At 34.9% G+C, this 19,202-nt stretch overlaps 1 protein-coding gene across 1 annotated transcript in view; it reads left to right on the top strand.

Moving 5' to 3' along the window:
- The window catches only part of LOC115215434 (cilia- and flagella-associated protein 65-like), a 1,408,515-nt gene that overhangs the window by 655,495 nt on the left and 733,818 nt on the right, over positions 1 to 19,202 (top strand). The window contains exons 19-20 of the mRNA XM_029784597.2: positions 4,771 to 4,897; positions 11,827 to 11,998. Of these exons, the coding sequence (XP_029640457.2) occupies positions 4,771 to 4,897; positions 11,827 to 11,998 (299 nt within the window). The remainder of the gene's footprint in view (positions 1 to 4,770; positions 4,898 to 11,826; positions 11,999 to 19,202) is intronic.

Below are 19,202 nucleotides of genomic sequence, written 5' to 3' on the forward strand. Positions count from 1 at the left end.
TAGAAATTTACTAATTTTTTAGGAAACAGGTATGGCTGTGTGGTAAAAAGCTTGCTTCCTAACTACATGGTTCCCAGTTCAGTCCCACTGCATGGCAGCTTGGGCAAAAGTCTTCCACAATAACTTCGGGCCAACTAAAGTCTTGTGGATAGATAGGAGGAAACAGTAAAACGTCCATCATATACAGACATATATACATACATACATATATATATATATATATATATATATATATATATATATATATGCATGTTAAGAAGCTTGCTTCCCAACCACATGAATCCAGGCTCAGTTTCACTGCATGGCACCTTGGGCAGGTCTCTTCTACTATAGCTTCGGGCTGACCAAAGCCTTGTGAGTGAATTTGGTAGATGGAAACTGAAAGAAGGCTGTACTATATATACTTATGTGTGTGTGTGTCTGTGTTTGTACCCCAAACATCACTTGATGACCGATATTGGTGAGTTTACATCCCTGTAAGTTAGGGGTGTTTGGCAAAAGAGACCTACAGAATAAGCAAAAAGCTTACAAAGAATAAGTCCTGGTGTCGATTTCTTTGACTAAAAGACCCCTTTAAGGTGTGCTCCAGCATGGCCATAGTTAAATGACTGAAACAAGTAAAAGAAAAGAATAAAAGAATATAATTAAATAAATCTATAATTAAAATATAAATGACTTGGTAAATAAAATTGTTTCCCTAAGGTGTTTATTTTTCATTGAGTAAAAAAATTAACCAATCTAAACCAGTGGTTCTCAACTGGAGTCCATATGAACCCCCAGGTTCAATATAAGATTTTGGGGTGTCCATGCTGCAATATAATAATAAATTGGGGATCCACAACAATATTTTAAGGGCTCCTGAAACATTTTTACTTTAGCTGTATGTATTGCAAGAAACAGAGAGGTTTCTTTCTCTACCATTGTACTTAGTTCAAACTACACAAATGAATATGTGAAAAACCCAATAGGAATTTTGGAAGAAGCTTCTTTAAAACTAGTTTTTAAACATGAAATGGCTAGCGGGGTGGGGGTCAACCGGAATAAAATAGTAATCAAAGGGGTCCATAGATAAAAAATGTTTGAGAACCTCTGATCTAAATAAGGCTTTGGTAAATTTCCTCTCTGGCTGAAGAGTTCTCAATTTTGGCATAAATGCTTCCTTATTTGCAGAATTTTGAACTGTGTCTTCAGATGGTGGTTAATTTTTTAACATGCACTTTGGAATGTTAAGACTTCAAATTTAGGGAGGGAGTTTAGTCAATTAAATCAACCTCAGTCCTTAATTGGTGCTTCATTTTACTGACCATTTCTTTAAAGGCTGAGTTGATTTCAGTGGGATTTGATCCCAGAACATAATGGTTTACATATAACTTCATACTGGCTTCATATTTTGGTTTCAAATTTGACACAAGGTCAGCAATTTTGGGGTAGGGGAGAAATTGATTACATCAACCCCAGGGTTCAACTGGTAATTATTTTATTGACCCTGGGAGGATGAAAGGCAAAGATGGCCTTAGAGGAATTTGAACTTAGAACATATAGATGGATGAAATGCCACTAAGCATTTTTCCCAACAAGCTAACAATTCTTCCATCTCACCATCTTACATGTAACTAAATATTGATTTCAAATTTTGGTACAACGCCAGCAATTTTGAGGGAGGGTTAATTCAATTACATACACTCTAGTACTTGACTGGTATTTATTTCATTGACCCCAAAAGGATGTTAGTCAAAGTCAACCTCAGCAGAATTTGAAATCAGATCGTAGAGATGGACAAAATGCTGCTAAGCATTTGGTTTGGCATGCTAATGATTCTGCCAGCTTGCTGCCTTACACATAACTAGATATTTCAAGGTATTTTGTCCAATATTCTATCAATTCTGCCAATCCAGCATTCAATTTTTATTTTAATGTTAATCATGGATTATCTCTGTCTCTGTAAAAAAAGCATCATCACCACCTCCACCACCACCATCACCACCACCAACAACAACAATAGCAATAGTTAAAAAGAAGGAATAAATTCTATACACGTGACTGCTTACCAATGAAGGAAGATGACAGATGGACAAGAGATAACAATATAGGTACTGGCAGTATAACTATTAACTCTCCATCAAGGGAACCAATTTAACAAAGTCATTTCTCGAACTTTCAAATAATGATGGTTTTTAATTTAGCCACAAAGCTAGAAATTTTTGAAAGAAAGGGCTCACTTGATGAAATCAGGCTCAGTACTTGAACAGTACTTCATTTTATTGATCCTTGAAGAATAAAAAGCAAAGCTTACCTCAGAGGGATCTGAACTTGGAATGTAAACAGCTTTGTCACATGAATTTTAGGGGCCCCTACAAATTTTTGATTCAAGGCCCCATCCCTTCAATCAAAATTCATAATCTACACACCTTTTATTCATAGCTATATTTCATTTTATTCTATCTGAAGTTCAATATTTCATGTTATCCTAAAGAACATCTTTAAAAGTACAAGTTAAATTCATTTAGGTCTATTACAAATTTCAATAAGTAAGACTTCCAGATATGAATAAAAGAGCAATTTTATAATCCAGGCAACTTTCAAAGACAAACACGGTGCACTTTTCACTTCATGAAATCATAGATCAATTCAGAATAATCAAGCTGAGAGCTAAGTTCATGTTCAAAAGATATCATAGATAGTCCATAGTCTGGTATATGTTCATGTTACAATGTAATATTTTTACAGGAAGTTTTGTAGGTACAATGTATTTCCATTTCATTTCTTTAAATTTTCAGTTAAACATACTTTAATTCTTGTTCAACATCTTAACCAAGGTAAATAGATGACTCATCTATGCACTCAACCGCGGAGGCCCCCTGTGAATGCAAGTGTTGCAAGGGTCTCAACGACGGCCCTGAATGTAAAAGTTGCAATAAATACCACAGGGCATTTCTTTTTCTTTCTGATGCTGTCTAGCTGCCACCCAACCACCACAAGTTATATCAAACTACCTAAGCAGGGGAGACTGGCAAGAATTGTGGTTGCAGTTGTGGCTGTGTGCTTAAGAAGTTTGGTCTGGAAGTACGTCAGTTACATGGTTTCTAGTTCAATTCTTATGTTACGCAGTAAAGTCATTGGCAGTGTCATTAGAGTGTTGGATAAAGTATCTCACAGTGTTTGCTCTGACTTTGCATAGTTTGGTTTCAAATCCCCTCAGCCCTGTCCCCTATCTCACTGCTGCTGCTGCTGCTGCTCTTGAACCAGACATTTTGTACCATGAGTTACAAGACCAGTACAAAAAGTTGGGTTCAAGAGCAACAGCAGTGGTAACAAGATAGGGGACAGGGCTGAGGGGAGAGTCATAGTGCTACTAAGAACAATCATTCACACACACACACACAAACACATGCATGTACACATGTACACACAAACACAGACACATGTGCATATAAAGAACACATAGAAGAACAGAATGGAATAAGTGGAGCAAGAGCACTCACAAAGACAGAAAGTGTCCTTGAGGAGGTCACAGATGAGTGACAGAAGATTTCCAGACAATGGACATGAGTTGGAATAAGAACAGTAATAAATGACTGAAGAATGAACTTATAGTGCATGTGTTTATTTGGCAAAAAAAAAGACAACAAGAAACAAAAATGTTCATTCTGAAATACAATATATATATATGTGTGTGTGTGTGTGTGTGTGTCTGTGTCTGTGTGTATGTGTATATATATATTTATACATGTATATATATTTGCATGAATAATATATAACATACACACATGCACACACACATCATAAAATATATCTAAAGAATTTGAATGAAACAGCTGCCTATTTTCAATGGCATCAACTGGCTTATACACAGACACACACATGCACGCACATCGATATATATATATATATATAATATATATATATTATATATATATATATATATATATATGTATATATAGTGTATTTTACTGAATGAATCAAGGTAAGATAGAAAAAGAAAATTAGTCGTGCAAAAACAAAAACAAAAAAAAGGCAAAGAACAAGGAAAAATCTGATAAAAACTTATGGGAGAAAAGATGTTGATGTCAAATTAGTTAATTTTAGCACAAGCTGGAGATAGATAACACATTAAATCAAGTCACCAGTCTGATGAAACTAAATTCTACTGGTTTTCATTGTTATATTCCTTTTTTTGTATCAGAAGCTTTTAAGAAATTTGTTATCTGCAACATTGTCTAAGAATTATGAGAAGTTTATCAGTTTTCAAGAAATTTCCAGTGTTTGTTTGTTACCTTTTTTTTAATTTTTATATCTAACTTTCTTGTTCATTTTTAGTTTTCCTCCCAATTATTTTTGGTTCATGTTCTTAAATATATATATAGATATATCATCATCATCATTGTATATATATGTGCATATGTATGTATATATATATATATATACACACACATACATATAGACATATATATATATATATAAGTTAGGATTAATATTCCCTCAAATAATTATTATATATATACATATACATATAATTATATATGCATATATATATATGTACATATATATTATATATATATATATATATATATATATATATATATGTATATATATATATATATATAATATATATATATATATATTATATATATATATACATATACATAGATATACATACATATATACATACATACATACATATGTATATATAATTATATATATATATATATATAAATACATACACATATACATATACATATATACATATCTATTTTTTTTTCTTGTCTTTAGAATCTACCTCACCTATTCTATGAAAATGAGTTGGAATGTTTTGTGTATTTCAAGTGCTTACGAAGCTACCACATAGCAAAGGATAACACCATGTGTCCACCATTCTGTGTAACTCTAAATTGTTCAGGTAAGTTATAAATGTATATGTGTTTATATGTTGCTTTAACTGTTGATGTCTTTGGTGGTGTTATTGTAGGAGATGCTGTTGGAGTTCTTGTTGCTCTTGTTGAAATTTACTTCTTTATCTACAGCATAGGCGCAGGAGTGGCTGTGTGGTAAGGAGCTTGTTAACCAACCACATGGTTCCGGGTTCAGGCCCACTGCGTGGCACCTTGGGTAAGTGTCTTCTACTATAGCCTCGGGCCGACCAATGCCTTGTGAGTGGATTTGGTAGACGGAAACCGAAAGAAGCCTGTCATATATATGTATATATATATATATATATATTATATATATATATATATGTATGTGTGTGTATATGTTTGTGTGTCTGTGTTTGTCCCCCTAGCATTGTTTGACAACCTATGCTGGTGTGTTTATGTCCCCGTCACATAGCGGTTCGGCAAAAGAGACCGAAAAAATAAGTACTGGGCTTACAAAGAATAAGTCCTGGGGTCGAGTTGCTCGATTAAAGGCGGTGCTCCAGCATAGCCGCAGTCAAATGACTGAAACAAGTAAAAGAAAAAAAGAATAAAAGAAAAAATATATTTTCATCAGTATGTCTAAAACAAACATAGGTAACCCTTTGCAAGAAGCAGGCTGCATTAGATGTGGTTTATTATCAGGTGAGTTTCTCTATTAAAAGTTTTCTAGGAATCTCTTCATGTAGGCATGCCATTTAGAAAGTCCTGTGTGTTACAAGTTACCTATGGCTGATCTAAAACCTGCCCTGCATCAGTTTGGGTTGATCATGTATTTCCAAAGTAAAAGCTTCATTCCATGATGCAAGGGTCAGTGAAATATATCATAAGGAAAAACCAATAGTTGTCCATGCAGACAAGTCCCCATCTCTATGCCTTAATCTCGTCAAAAAGATTAACCCTTTTGTTACCAACCCGGCTGAAACCGGCTCTGGCTCTGAATACAAATGTCTTGTTTTCATATGATTTGAATTAAAATCTTCCACCTAACTTTAGTGGCTGACCAAAGCCTTGTGAGTGGATTTGGTAGATGGAAACTGAAAGAAGCTCGTTGTATATATGTATATATATATATATATATATATATGTATGTGTGTGTATATGTTTGTGTGTCTGTGTTTGTCCCCCCAACATCGCTTGACAAATGATGCTGGTGTGTTTATGTCCCCGTAATTTAGTGGTTCAGCAAAAGAGACCGATAGAATAAGTACTAGGCTTACAAAGAATAAATCCTAGGGTCGATTTGCTCGACTAAAGGTGGTGCCCCAGCATGGCCACAGTCACATGACTGAAACAAGTAAAAAATTAAGTAAGTAAATATATGTTCCTAACACTAGCTGAATGACAACTAAGTTATTTTACTAAATTCTTTGTTATATTTTAAGTAATTGGAGGAAACACAGAGCATCTCAAAATAAATACAGTAAAGAAAGGGTTAAAAAGACATGAAAAGCTGATAAAACTTAGCACCAGTGTCATTTCTGTCAAACGATAATGCCTAGGGTATTTGACTCATGATCATAAGTTCATGAGCTTGATTCCTACAGGGGCATTGCATCCTTGAGCAAGACACTTTATTTCTCATTGATCCAGTTCACTCAGCTGGTAAAAATGAGTTGTACCTATAATTCAAAGGGCTAACCTTCTCACAGTCTGTATTGTGCTGAATCAGCTATGTTAAGTGTATGCATGTCTCTGGAACGCTCAGCTACTTGCACGTTAATTTTCATAAGTAGATTGCTCTGTTGATCATATCAACTGGAACTCTCATAATTGTAAATGGCAGAGAGCAAAGCAATTCTGGTAGAATGAAAACAGAGTAGAGCATGGTAGAATTTTAAATCAATATATAATAAGCTCTTTTACGCTTTTACTCTTTTACTTGTTTCAGTCATTTGACTGTGGCCATGCTGGGGCACCGCCTTTAGTCAAGCAAATTGACCCCAGAACTTATTCTTTGTAAGCCTAGTACTTATTCTATTGGTCTCTTTTGCTGAACTGCTAGGTTACGGGAACATAAACACACCAGCATCGGTTGTCAAGCGATGTTGGGGGGACAAACACAGCCACAAAAACATATACACACTCATACATATATATATATATATATATATACATATATATGACGGGCTCTTTTCAGTTTTGGTCTACCAAATCCACTCACAAGGCTTTGGTCGGCCCAAGGCTATAGTAGAGGACACTTGCCCAAGGTGCCACGTAGTGGGACTGAACCTGGAACCATGAGGCTGGTAAGCAAGCTACTTACCACACAGCCAACAAATTCTACAAGGTATTTTTTCCTGAGATTTTAATGGTATCATAGGAGGCGCAATGGCCCAGTGGTTAGGGCAGTGGACTCATGGTCGTAGGATCACGGTTTCGATTCCCAGACCGGGCGTTGTGAGTGTTTATTGAGCGAAAACACCTAAAAGCTCCACGAGGCTCCGGATGGTGGTGATCCCTGCTGTACTCTTTCACCACAACTTTCTCTCACTCTTACTTCCTGTTTCTGTTGTACCTGTAATTCAAAGGGCCAGCCTTGTCACTCTCTGTGTCACGCTGAATATCCCCGAGAATTACGTTCAGGGTACACGTGTCTGTGGGGTGCTCAGCCACTTACACGTTAATTTCACAAGCAGGCTGTTCCATTGATCGGATCAAGCGGAACCCTCGTCGTCGTAACCGACGGAGTGCTTCCAATGGTATCATAATTCTGTTAATCCAACACCTTTTACAGCATTTCAAAATGTATACATGTGAGCTAGTGAGTAGGATGTGGTACTCATGATCATAACATGTTTTTAAGACCACATTTCTTCTTATTTTCTCCTAAATTAGCTAAATTAGTTATTCTGACATAACATAGTATAACATATGTATTATTTGTTTATAAAATAAACTCCCTTTTAAAACTGTAAAAGGCTATTTTTCATATTTCCTCCTAAAACATTTCAAAATTTGGTATTCTGAATCTTCAGGGTTTTCAGTTGTTATTTTGATTTGTAGGTCATTTGAAATTTGGCCTTCTGGCACTTAGCCTTATGCTTTGTTTGTGTGCATATGTGTGTGTGTTTGTGTGTTTTGAGGGTGAATCATGTTCTTAGGGATAAGAATACTGGGCTTGTAACAAATAATTCATAGAGTCAGTTCCTGGACTGGGAGATGCAAAAATGAAAATTGGTACCAGTAAACTGTTGGTGCAGTCCTCCTTCCCACCAGTCATCATGTCCTTGATATTCCACTGGTTCAAGGCAGTAAAGTCATAAGGAGAAGGCTGAGAGGGTGACCGTGCCATATATGCGCACCTAAAACAATTGGCAAAAGTTTGGTAGAAACTACTCGGTTATACTTGTTAAGTGTGCGTGTGTGTGTGTATGTACACATACAGGCATGGTTATGTGGTAAAATGTTTGTGTCCAAGCCATATGGCTCCAGGTTCAGTCCCACTGCATAGTACTTTGGGCAAATGTCTTTTACTATAGCCCCAGGCTGACCAAAACATTGTGAGTGAATTTGGTTGATAAAAAAAGCTGTTATAAAAATATATAATATAATATATATATATTATATACTAAGCAATAAAGGGTTTAGCAACGAATTGCCTTACCACATACCGAATTTAGAAATAGCAGTCAAAGATTATAGCTATTTCTTCTACTAAAAAGGGAGATCTCAGTAAAAACAGCAATTGGAAGGCAGACACAAACAGGTAAGAGAGAATGAATTGACGGCAATCTATCATACATTTTTAAGTTATCTACGGACGTACGTTTCGAAATCAAGTTTTTAGGAAAGCATAAGAATTAAATATTAAATATTAAATAATTCATCTTACCGAAACTTCTTTTCTCTTCAGTGTAGAATACTATAATCATAAATGATTATATATTGAATTTTGAGATACTAGAAGGCACCAACTCAACTCAGTATCAGAGCGAGCTAGAATCCGCAACTAGTATCACCGAATTCAATGTGTGAATGAAACGATTGTGTCACCAGCCCCTTCCCACCCGCGTGTAGCCAAAACAAGATGCTGTGGTCATCTACTGAGATAAAATATGGTTATCCGTAATAATGAAGGGTGAAATTCATTAATTTGGAATAATTATCAATTACACCAAGTAGTCTTCGGCATGTAAAAGCCTCATTCGAGGAAAATTTAAGTAATACTAAGCAATAAAGGGTTTAGCAACGAATTGCCTTACCACATCCGAATTTAAAATAGCAGTCAAAGAGTTATAGCTATTTCTTCTACTAAAAAGGGAGATCTCAGTAAAACCAATTGGAGGCAGACACAAACAGGTAAGAGAGAATGAATTGACGGCAATCTATCATACATTTTTAAGTTATCTACGGACGTACGTTCGAATCAAGTTTTTAGGAAAGCAATATATATATATATATGAGTGGACTGTGTGTCTGTGTATTTGTGTTTATCCCCCACCACTACTTGACAACCATTGTTAGTTTGTTTACATCCCTGTAACTTAGCAGTTTAGCAAAAGAAACTAACAAAATAAGTACTGGGGGTCAATTAGTTCAACTAAAATCCCTCAGTGCCCCAGCATGGCTGCAGTCTAATGACTGAAACAAGTAAAAGATAATATATATATATATATTATATATATATATATATATATATATATATATATATATATATATATATATATATCTGTTAAATTTCATTTGTATACAGACTAATCAGAGGGTTTTTGTGACCTTTATGACATCTAAAAACATTGATTAAATTCACATGAAAAATAAACAACCAATTCTTGAAAAGTCAAGAAAAGAATTTCCATTTCTTATCAATTTTATTTCAGTGAAACATATTTCGTAACATTCAATAAATTTAATGGAATAATAGATCTGTTCTAATAATGCCTTAGAGGGATTAGATTTGTAAATGTAATTTTATATTACATATTTCTAGTATAGTCTGTTTTTTGTTTATTTCCTTTTATTTTGTTTTCGTTTTGTTTTCCTATTTTTTGTCTGACTAAAACATTTGTATAATACTTAAATACATAATTCTTTTGAATTTTGATTTTCTTTTAGTTTAAAAAATCTTTTGCTTATTATTGTTGGAATTATTTTTTTTTCCTTGCTTTAAGAATATGAAAGATGATAATGATGATGATGATGATGATGATAATGGTGAGGGACATCATCATCATCACCATCCTCACTGTCATCATCAACACCATATAGTAGTAGTAGTAGTAGTAGTAGTAGCAACAGAAGCTGCAGTAACAGTAGCAGTAGTGTGGTAGAAATAGTTTTAGTAGTAGTAGTAGTAGCAACATCAGCTACAGTAGCAGCAGTAGTGGTAGTGGTAGTGGTAAAAATAGTTTTAGTAGTAGTTGTTGTAGCAGTAGCAGTAACAGTGGTTTCATATTTCAGCACAAGGCCAGCAAATTCTGGGGTTGAATGTAAGTTGATTACATTGACCCCAGTGCTCAATTGGTACTTATATTTTACCAACCCCAAAAGGCTAAGGGGCAAAGTTGACCTTGGTGGAATTTGAACTCAGAGCATGAAGACAGACGAAATGCCATTAACAATTTTGCCAGCTTACCAGCATAATAATATCGATAATAATGATAATCCTTTCTACTATGAGCAAAAGGCCTGAAATTTGGGGGAGGGAGCTAGTTGATTACATTGACTCCAGTATTTCACTGGTGCTTAATTTATCAACTTCGAAAGGATGAAGATGAAAGACCTTAGTGGAATTTGAACTCAGAACGTGAAGAGGGACGAAACACTGCTGAGCATTATACTTGGTGTGCTAATGATTCTGCCAACTTGCCACCTTAATAATAATAATAATAATGATAATAATAATAATAAAATAATAATAATAATAATAATAATAATAATAATAATGATGATGATAATAATAAACATAATAATAATGATAATAATAATAATAATAATAATAATAATAATAATAACAACAATAATAATCTTTTTCTGTTATAGACAGAAGGCCTTGAATTTTGGTGGGGGAGGCCAGTCAGTTACGTTGACCCCAGTGCTTGACTGGTACTCATTTTATCATCACCAAAAGCATGAAAGGCAAAGTTTACCTTGGTGGAATTTGAAATCAGATTGTAGTGATGTGTGAAATACCGCTAAGTATTTTGTCCAGCATGTTAATCATTCTGCCAGCTCGCCGTCCCAATAATAATAATAATAATAATAATAATGAATAATAATAATAATAATAATAATAATAATAATAATAATAATATACTACTACTACTACTACTACTACTCAAGGCGGTTACAATACCAGTGATCGTAGGAGCACTAGGAATGATCAAGAAGGGAACCGAAAATTATATGAGAATGATCCCTGGCTTACCATCCCTGCAAGAAGTGCAAAAGATTGTCTTAACTGGTACATCACACGTATTGAGAAGAGCATTGTCGATGTGAGAACTGTTGCTGCTCATGTATTTTAATTTAACTTAAAAAAAAAAAAAAATTAACGAACTACTGAGTTTGGTTTAATGGCCTACCAATATATACTATGAGTTTCTTTGCCCTAGAGGAATTCTTTGGGGTTTGGATAATTCACCTCTGGAACCATGTGTGTTTTGTTCAACATCCTTAAACAACCCTTATTCAGGGATCTTTTGAGCAGGATGGGCTATTCGACCAGAAGAAAATTCTAACTGGGTCCCACCTGCAAGGTCATGCACTGATAATCTTGATATGAGATCACAATGTTGTGCACATATTGTTGTGATGCACGTGCCTGGTCTACCGTTATCAGGCGGGTAGTCATGATTTATACTGGGCTTTGTATATTTTACCCAGTGTCACTTTGATTGCATGCACAGCTCTCTCACTGAATAATAATAATAAAATAATTATTTGTTTTTTTTTCTTTGGCTTCATTTTTCAGGAAATACTTACCCAGTTCAACACCAAATGTTTGTACCACAGTATACCCTCCAAGATTCAGCAGTCATAAGGTTTCCTTCAGTTGACATGCAAAGCTCAGGCTACAAGACACTGATAATTAGTAATAATGGTTCTTCACCTTTACTGTATCAGTTTGATAAAGACCCGAATGGGTAAGTTAGTTTAATTTCTTTTCTGTTCATTTACGCTGAGTCTGACCTTGCCTTTCATCCATTCAAGGTCGATAAAATATGTACCAGTGAAACACTAGGATTGCTGGAATTGACTTACTCTCACCCCTGAAATTGCTGGCCTTGTGCCAAAATTTGAAACCAATATATATAAGAACTCGTAATCATTGGTGTAGGTGTGACAGTGTGGTAAGAAGTTTCCTTCTCAACTATATGGTTCCAAGTTCAATCCTACTGCATGGCACCTTGGACAAGCTTCAGACTAACTAGAATCTTGTGAGTGAATTTGATAGACAGGAATTGAAAGAAGCACATTGTATGTGTGTCTCTTCTATTTTATTTTTTTAATTATTATAAATCTTCCCCTGAAGAGGGAGCTGGTTTCCGACAAAGATACAAAACTCCATCTTTGTGATGTAGTTAACACAGACAAATTCACATTTGGAACTTGAGAAATGTCTTGCATATTTTTATTTATTTATGTATATATGTATGTATGTATGTATGTACGTCTGCATGCATGCATGTATGTGTGTGTATGTATGTCTCTCGCATGCACTCTCATACACACATGTAAATATATCTATAAAGCATGTATGCATGTGTCTGTGCCTGTGAGAGTGTGTCTGTGTGAGTGTGTCTGTGTGAGTGTGCCTGTGTGAGTGTGTCTGTGTATCTTTATGTTCATGTTGGTTTCATGTCACAAGGCCATCATTGTGGGCTTGTTTATGTTCCTGCAACTTATTTCAGCAAAAAAGGATTAGTAGAATAAGTACCAGATTTAAAAACTAAGTATAGGGGTCAATTTGATCAATAAAGCCCTTCAAGACAGTTCCTGAGCACAGTTGCAGTCCAGTGAGTGAAGCATGAATAAATACAAATAAAAGAATATTAAAAAAAAATAAAAAATATAAGATTATCATTTGTTTGACTACATGCCCACAACAAAGTTGATATAATAGAAATTGGTAAAGCTAGAATTTAATTGCAATTAAGTTATCTCCCCTTTGCTTCGAATGTTGCGCTAACAATTTCCGCTAAGTTTTTGTTTTCTTCCTTCTCCTGAGAATCAAGTTTTAGTTCGTTAGGAATTTTTGTGTGCATAGATAATTCAGTACATCAAGACCTACTTGATGCTGAAGAATATGATGAACAAATATTGAAGGTGTAACAACTAATTAAAAATGTGTATATGTATAATCAAGAAGTGAGAAATTAATTAACAGAAAATTTTATTTGACAAACAAACAACTACGACTTATCCAAACATTCAGTATTTCCTTCTGCGGAGTATTCCATTTGCTGAATATATGTATGGAACAGAATTAGTTATGAAATTAAAACTTTTAGATGCAGGCCTGCCTGTGTGGTAAGAAAATTGCCTGCCAACCACATGGTTCTGGGTTCAGTCCCACTGTGTGGTCCCATGGGCAAGTATCTTCAGCAACAGCCCTGGGTTGATCAAAGCCTTTTGAGCAGATTTGGTAGACAGGGACTGAAAGATTTCCATTGAATATACATATATAAGGGTGTGTGTGTGTGTATGTGTGTATGCGTGTGTATGTGTGTGTGTGCATGTGAAATTTAAATTTTTAGATGCAGGCCTGCCTGTGTGGTAAGAAAATTGCCTGCCAACCACATGGTTCTGGGTTCAGTCCCACTGTGTGGTCCCGTGGGCAAGTATCTTCAGCAACAGCCCTGGGTTGATCAAAGCCTTTTGAGCAGATTTGGTAGACAGAGACTGAAAGATTTCCATTGAATATACATATATAAGTATGTGTGTGCATGTGTATGTGTATGTATCTATGTGTGCGTTTTTGTGCCTTTGTTTGTCATCCACCACCATTTGACAACCAGTGTTGGTTTGTTTACATCCTTGTAACTTAGTGGCTTAGAAGTAGCAGGCTCTAAAAATTAAGTTCCAGGATCGATTTGCTTGGTTAAACCCTTCATGGCAGTGCCCCAGCATGGCCAAAGTCCAGTAACTGAAATAAGTAAAAGATGAAAGATACTTATCAATTGCTCTTTCCATTCACTGGTTCTTAGTTTAACTGTGTGTAATGCTTGCAATGACACTGATGCCAAGCTGTATCAATCCAAGTTGTCTGCCCTTCGCTCAGATAAACATTGTTGATGTGGAGAGGGACAACTTTCCCGCATAGCCAACTGCCAGATTTTTTCAAAATGTCTTGTTCAGGCTTGTGCATACATGTGCAGATGTATGGACAAGCTTTGACTGATGAAGGCCCATATATAACAATGCAATATGTCCTTCATTTCCTTAAGATAGTAAGGTGTTCTTTGAGGGAGAGTTGGGAACTCCTATTTCAAATAAGAGGAATTTTGCAATGGTTTTCAGTGTATTTTTGCTTTAATTTTAATGTTAACACAATTAAAAAGAAAAAAAAGCAATTTCCATGCAATGCATACCAATAACTTTTAGCTTGATCTCCTGCAGACTAGGAAGTTAAAAACATTGTTATACAATATACAAAGGCAGTAAGTTGGCAGAATAGTTAGCATGCTGGACAGAATGCTTAGTGGTATTTCACCTGTCACTACATTCTGTGTTCAAATTCCGCTGAGGTTGACTTTGCCTTTCATCCTTTTGGGGTCGATAAATTAAGTACCAGTAAAACACTGGGGTTGATATAATCGGCTTAATCCCCTACCCCAGGCTGCCCTTGTGGCAAAAATTTAAAATCATTATTATACTATATAAACAAATAGCAGGGATGGTATAGTACTAGAGGTTATGGTGCCTTGAGGTGACTGTTGTAAGCCAGGAGCTGTAGCTTATGATATTCAATGTATAATGCTGTATCAGTTGTTTCCCGGTTATAATTCGATTTTCTGATACCACAAAAAGCATTGTTCAAATATCACCAGATATGAGATAGTAAAATTTAAACTGAAAAAACTATTTTTTCTCTTGTTCTTTGTTTTCTTATTTCATGTCTTTTGAAAATCCATGCTTTTAGTTAGAATAAGAAATTTTGTTGAAGTTGTTCAAATTTCTGTGATGCTCATATATTTTTATCTCTTCCCTTAGGCAACTACATGGTTGCCTAGTGCAAAACTCTAGTTGTTTGTCTACCATCCTTAATATATGAGCCAGTCTTAAGGCAGCAAGCTGGCAGAATTGTTAGCATGCTGGGCAAAATGCTTAGTAACATTTTGTGTTCAAATTCTGCAGAGGTTGACTTTGTCTTTCATCCTTTCAAGGTGGATAAAATAAGCACCAGTTGAGGACTGGGGTCAATGTAATTTGCTTGCCCTTCCCCCATGAACTTGTTGGCCTTGTGCCAAAATTTGAACCCAATATATGAGACCACCTTTGTGTGATCAGTGAAACCCAGAAGAAAGGGAAGCTAAATTTCTCCCAAATAACATTATTTATTTTTAAAGTAGGTTGCTAACGAACCACATGGCTATGGGTTCAGTCCCACTGCATGGCACCTTGGGCAAGTGTCTTCTCCTATAGCCTCAGGCTGACCAAAGCCTTGAGAATGGATCTGGTAGACGGAAACTGAAAGAAACTCGTCGTATATATGTGTATATATATATATATATTTACATATATATATATATATATATATATATATATATAATATATATATATGTTTATATATATATATATGTGTGTGTGTGTGTATATGTTTATGTGTCTGTGTTTGTCCCCCCAACATCGCTTGACAATTGATGCTGGTGTGTTTACGTCCCAGTAACATAGCGGTTCAGCAAAAGAGACTGATAGAATAAGTACTAGGCTTACAAAGAATAAGTCCTGGGTTCGATTTGGTTGACTAAAGGCGGTGCTCCAGCATGGCTACAGTCAAATGACTGAAACAAATAAATAAAAAAAAGAGTAAAGAGTAAATAAGTAAAAGAACTATATTAAATAATGTAGTCTTACACTTAAGAGTGGTGATATGGCAGAGTTGTTAGCATGTCAGGCGAAATGCTTTATGGCATTTCACCTATCTTTATGATCTAAGTTCAAATTCTGCTTAGGTTGGCTTTGTGTTCCATACTTTCAAAGTTGATAAAAGAAGTACCAGTTGAACACTGGATGTGATATGATCGACTTATTTCCTCTCTTGAAATTCTTGGCCTGCCAAAATTTGAAACCAATATAGTTCTACAGTCTGCAGTCATCATCAATTAATGTCCACTGGCATAAGTTTGATGGTTTCACATGGAGCTGGCTATCAGGGAGTTTCCCAGACTCCTATTGTCTGTTGTGGCATGGTTTCTATGGCTGGATGCCCTTCCTAATGCCAACCACTTAACAGGGTGTATTGGCTGCTTTTAATGTGCCACTGGCATGGGTGCGTTTACATAGCACCAGCATGGGTGCTTTTTATGTGGCACTGGTACCTGAAAGGGCAAGCCTGTATGTGTGACAGGCCCGTGGTTTTACTTAGCTTTATGCATCTCATCAAGTACAACAAATCAAGTGTTCATAAAATACTGCAAATCTCCCATCTCTTATATCTAATATGAAAAAATGGTGTAGTGGTTAAGAGCACTGGCTACTAACCCCAAGATTCCAAGTTCAATTCCAGGCAGTGACCTGAATAATAATAATAATAATAATAATAATAATAATAATAATAATAACAACAATAACAACAACCTTGATAACGGTAGACTTCAGGGCTAAATAACAACAGCAACTTTTTATCGCTAATTTCTGACATTTTAATTGACCCCCAGAGGGATTAGAAGTAAAGATGACCTCTGCAAGATTATTTGAATTCAGAATGTAAAATACGATTATTAAGTATCATAATGTATTTTGTCTGACACTTGATTCGGTTCTCTTAATTCACTGCCCAAATTGATGCCTGCAGAATATTTTAGTGTGCATCTCAATCCAAGTTTCAAACAGCTAGCTGAAAGAGGAATTTTTAATGATAAGAAATATAATATAATAAAATAATTGCGCTCACCTAAAATTGTTGGCTTCAGACATGGGGGAATTCTCAGAACCTCTAGTAAATTAATTGCATAATTATGCATATATATATATATATATAATATATATATATACACACAAACACATATACATATGTATGTATATATATATATATATATATATATATACATAAATATATATATATATATATATATTATATATATATATATATATATATATATATATCATCATCATCATCATCATCAAAACGGACGCTAAATGATGATGATGATGATGATGATATATATATATATATAATATATATATATATACATAAATATATATATATATATTATATATATATATATATATAATATATACATACATATGTATGTATACACATATGTAAACATACATATACATATACACACTGACATCTGTATGTATCTATCTATCTATCTATCTATTTATATATATATATATATATATTATGTCTCATGTTTGTATATATGAATGTATGTATGTGTATGTGTGTGTATACATTTATATATATATGTATGTATGTATGTATACACACACACACACACACACACACGTGTGTATATTGTCTTTCGACTAATAATTCTGTGTCCATATTGACAAATTGCTGTGTTATTTTCTTGTGTGGCGAATTTATATATTTATTTAACTCTTCTCTGCTTGAAGAGATTTAGTGAGAAGTATTTAGGAAAGACAAATATTTTGCTAATTTGCCAAATTTTTAATGGTATGTAGGGGAAATTTAATTAAACAACCAACCATGGCACTTAGCTTATTTTCCAAAATACGAATTTTGTATGGCAAATATACAAAACACCCATTTGGTTACTTAGATTAGATTAAATTATTTATTTGAATTACTTAATAGAATACATTCTGGAATCTTTAAGAACCCTGCTACAATAAAGCCTCTTAGTCTTCCACAACATATGCATTTCTATGTGTATGTTTATGTATGCGTTTACATGTGTGTGTGTGTGTGTGTGTTTGCTGACATTTATCAATTTTTTCTTCCATTGTGTTGATGAGCCATTTTCTGTTATTAATAAGACTATTGGCATTTATAGGATGTGCGAAGAGTTGAGAGAAATGAAGCCAGTATGCTTCTCTGGATGGGTAATATCAGTGTGCGTATATGACAGAGTGTAAGTGAACATTATTTATAGTATTTACATTATTTACATTTGCTGAATATTTGTCCTCATCTTGTTTGTTGTTAACACAACGTTTGTTGTTAACCAGTATGCCATATGCCCATGGGCATATGGTGTAGTGGTTAAGGGCACAGGCTTCAAACCCCAAGATTCCGAGTTCAATTCCAGGCAGTGACCTGAATAATAATAATAATAATAATAATAATAATAATAATAATAATAATAATAATAATAATAATAATAATAATAACAACAACAATAACAACGTCAAAAAATATCTTAGGAATGAGAACTCAGGTTTGAAATTTCCCCAAGGCACCTGATCAAAGCTGGAGGGTATATCAGCTGAAATGTTGTGTTAACAACAAACAAGATGAGGACAAATATCTGTCAAATGTAAATAATGTAAATAATGTACATAATTCCTCATCTCTTAAATATAGAACAGAGTGTAAGTGATTTGAGAGAAAAACTGGGTACACGTAGCCTCATATGTAGCATGTGAGAGAGAAGACTGCACTGGTGTGGACATGTAATGTGTATGAATGAAGACAGTCGCAGCAAGAGGCGCTGATCTCTAATTGCAGAGGGAACATGTGAGAAGGTAGACCAAGGAAGATGTGGGAAAAAGTGGTGAGAAAGGAACTACAGATGCTGGAACTCACCGAGTTGATGACGGGAGACCAAAATTCCAGGTGATTTCCTGTGCTTCAAAAGACACATCAAACCAAGCAAAACCATTGTTGCCCTTGCATACTGGCTTGTTTCTTGCAACCCTTCTTTTTCTTCTTCTTCTTCTTCTTCTTCTTCCTCCTCCTCCTCTTCCTCCCTCTACCCCTCCTCCCTCCTTCCATTTATGTTGCCTCCTCACAGACACACACACATGCACACATGCATATCATACAGCTTGCCATACAAACATACCTACAAATGCACATTTGTGCACACAAATGCACCTGCATGCTTGTATGTGTCAATATATAAATATAGCCGGTTATTTGATACATTGATCCACCTACATATACAAAAAAGCAAGCATGTAAACAACAAATATATGAATACACATCCATAG

The sequence above is a fragment of the Octopus sinensis genome, linkage group LG9 (genome assembly GCF_006345805.1).
Source record: "Octopus sinensis linkage group LG9, ASM634580v1, whole genome shotgun sequence".
Taxonomy (NCBI): Eukaryota; Metazoa; Mollusca; class Cephalopoda; order Octopoda; family Octopodidae; genus Octopus; species Octopus sinensis.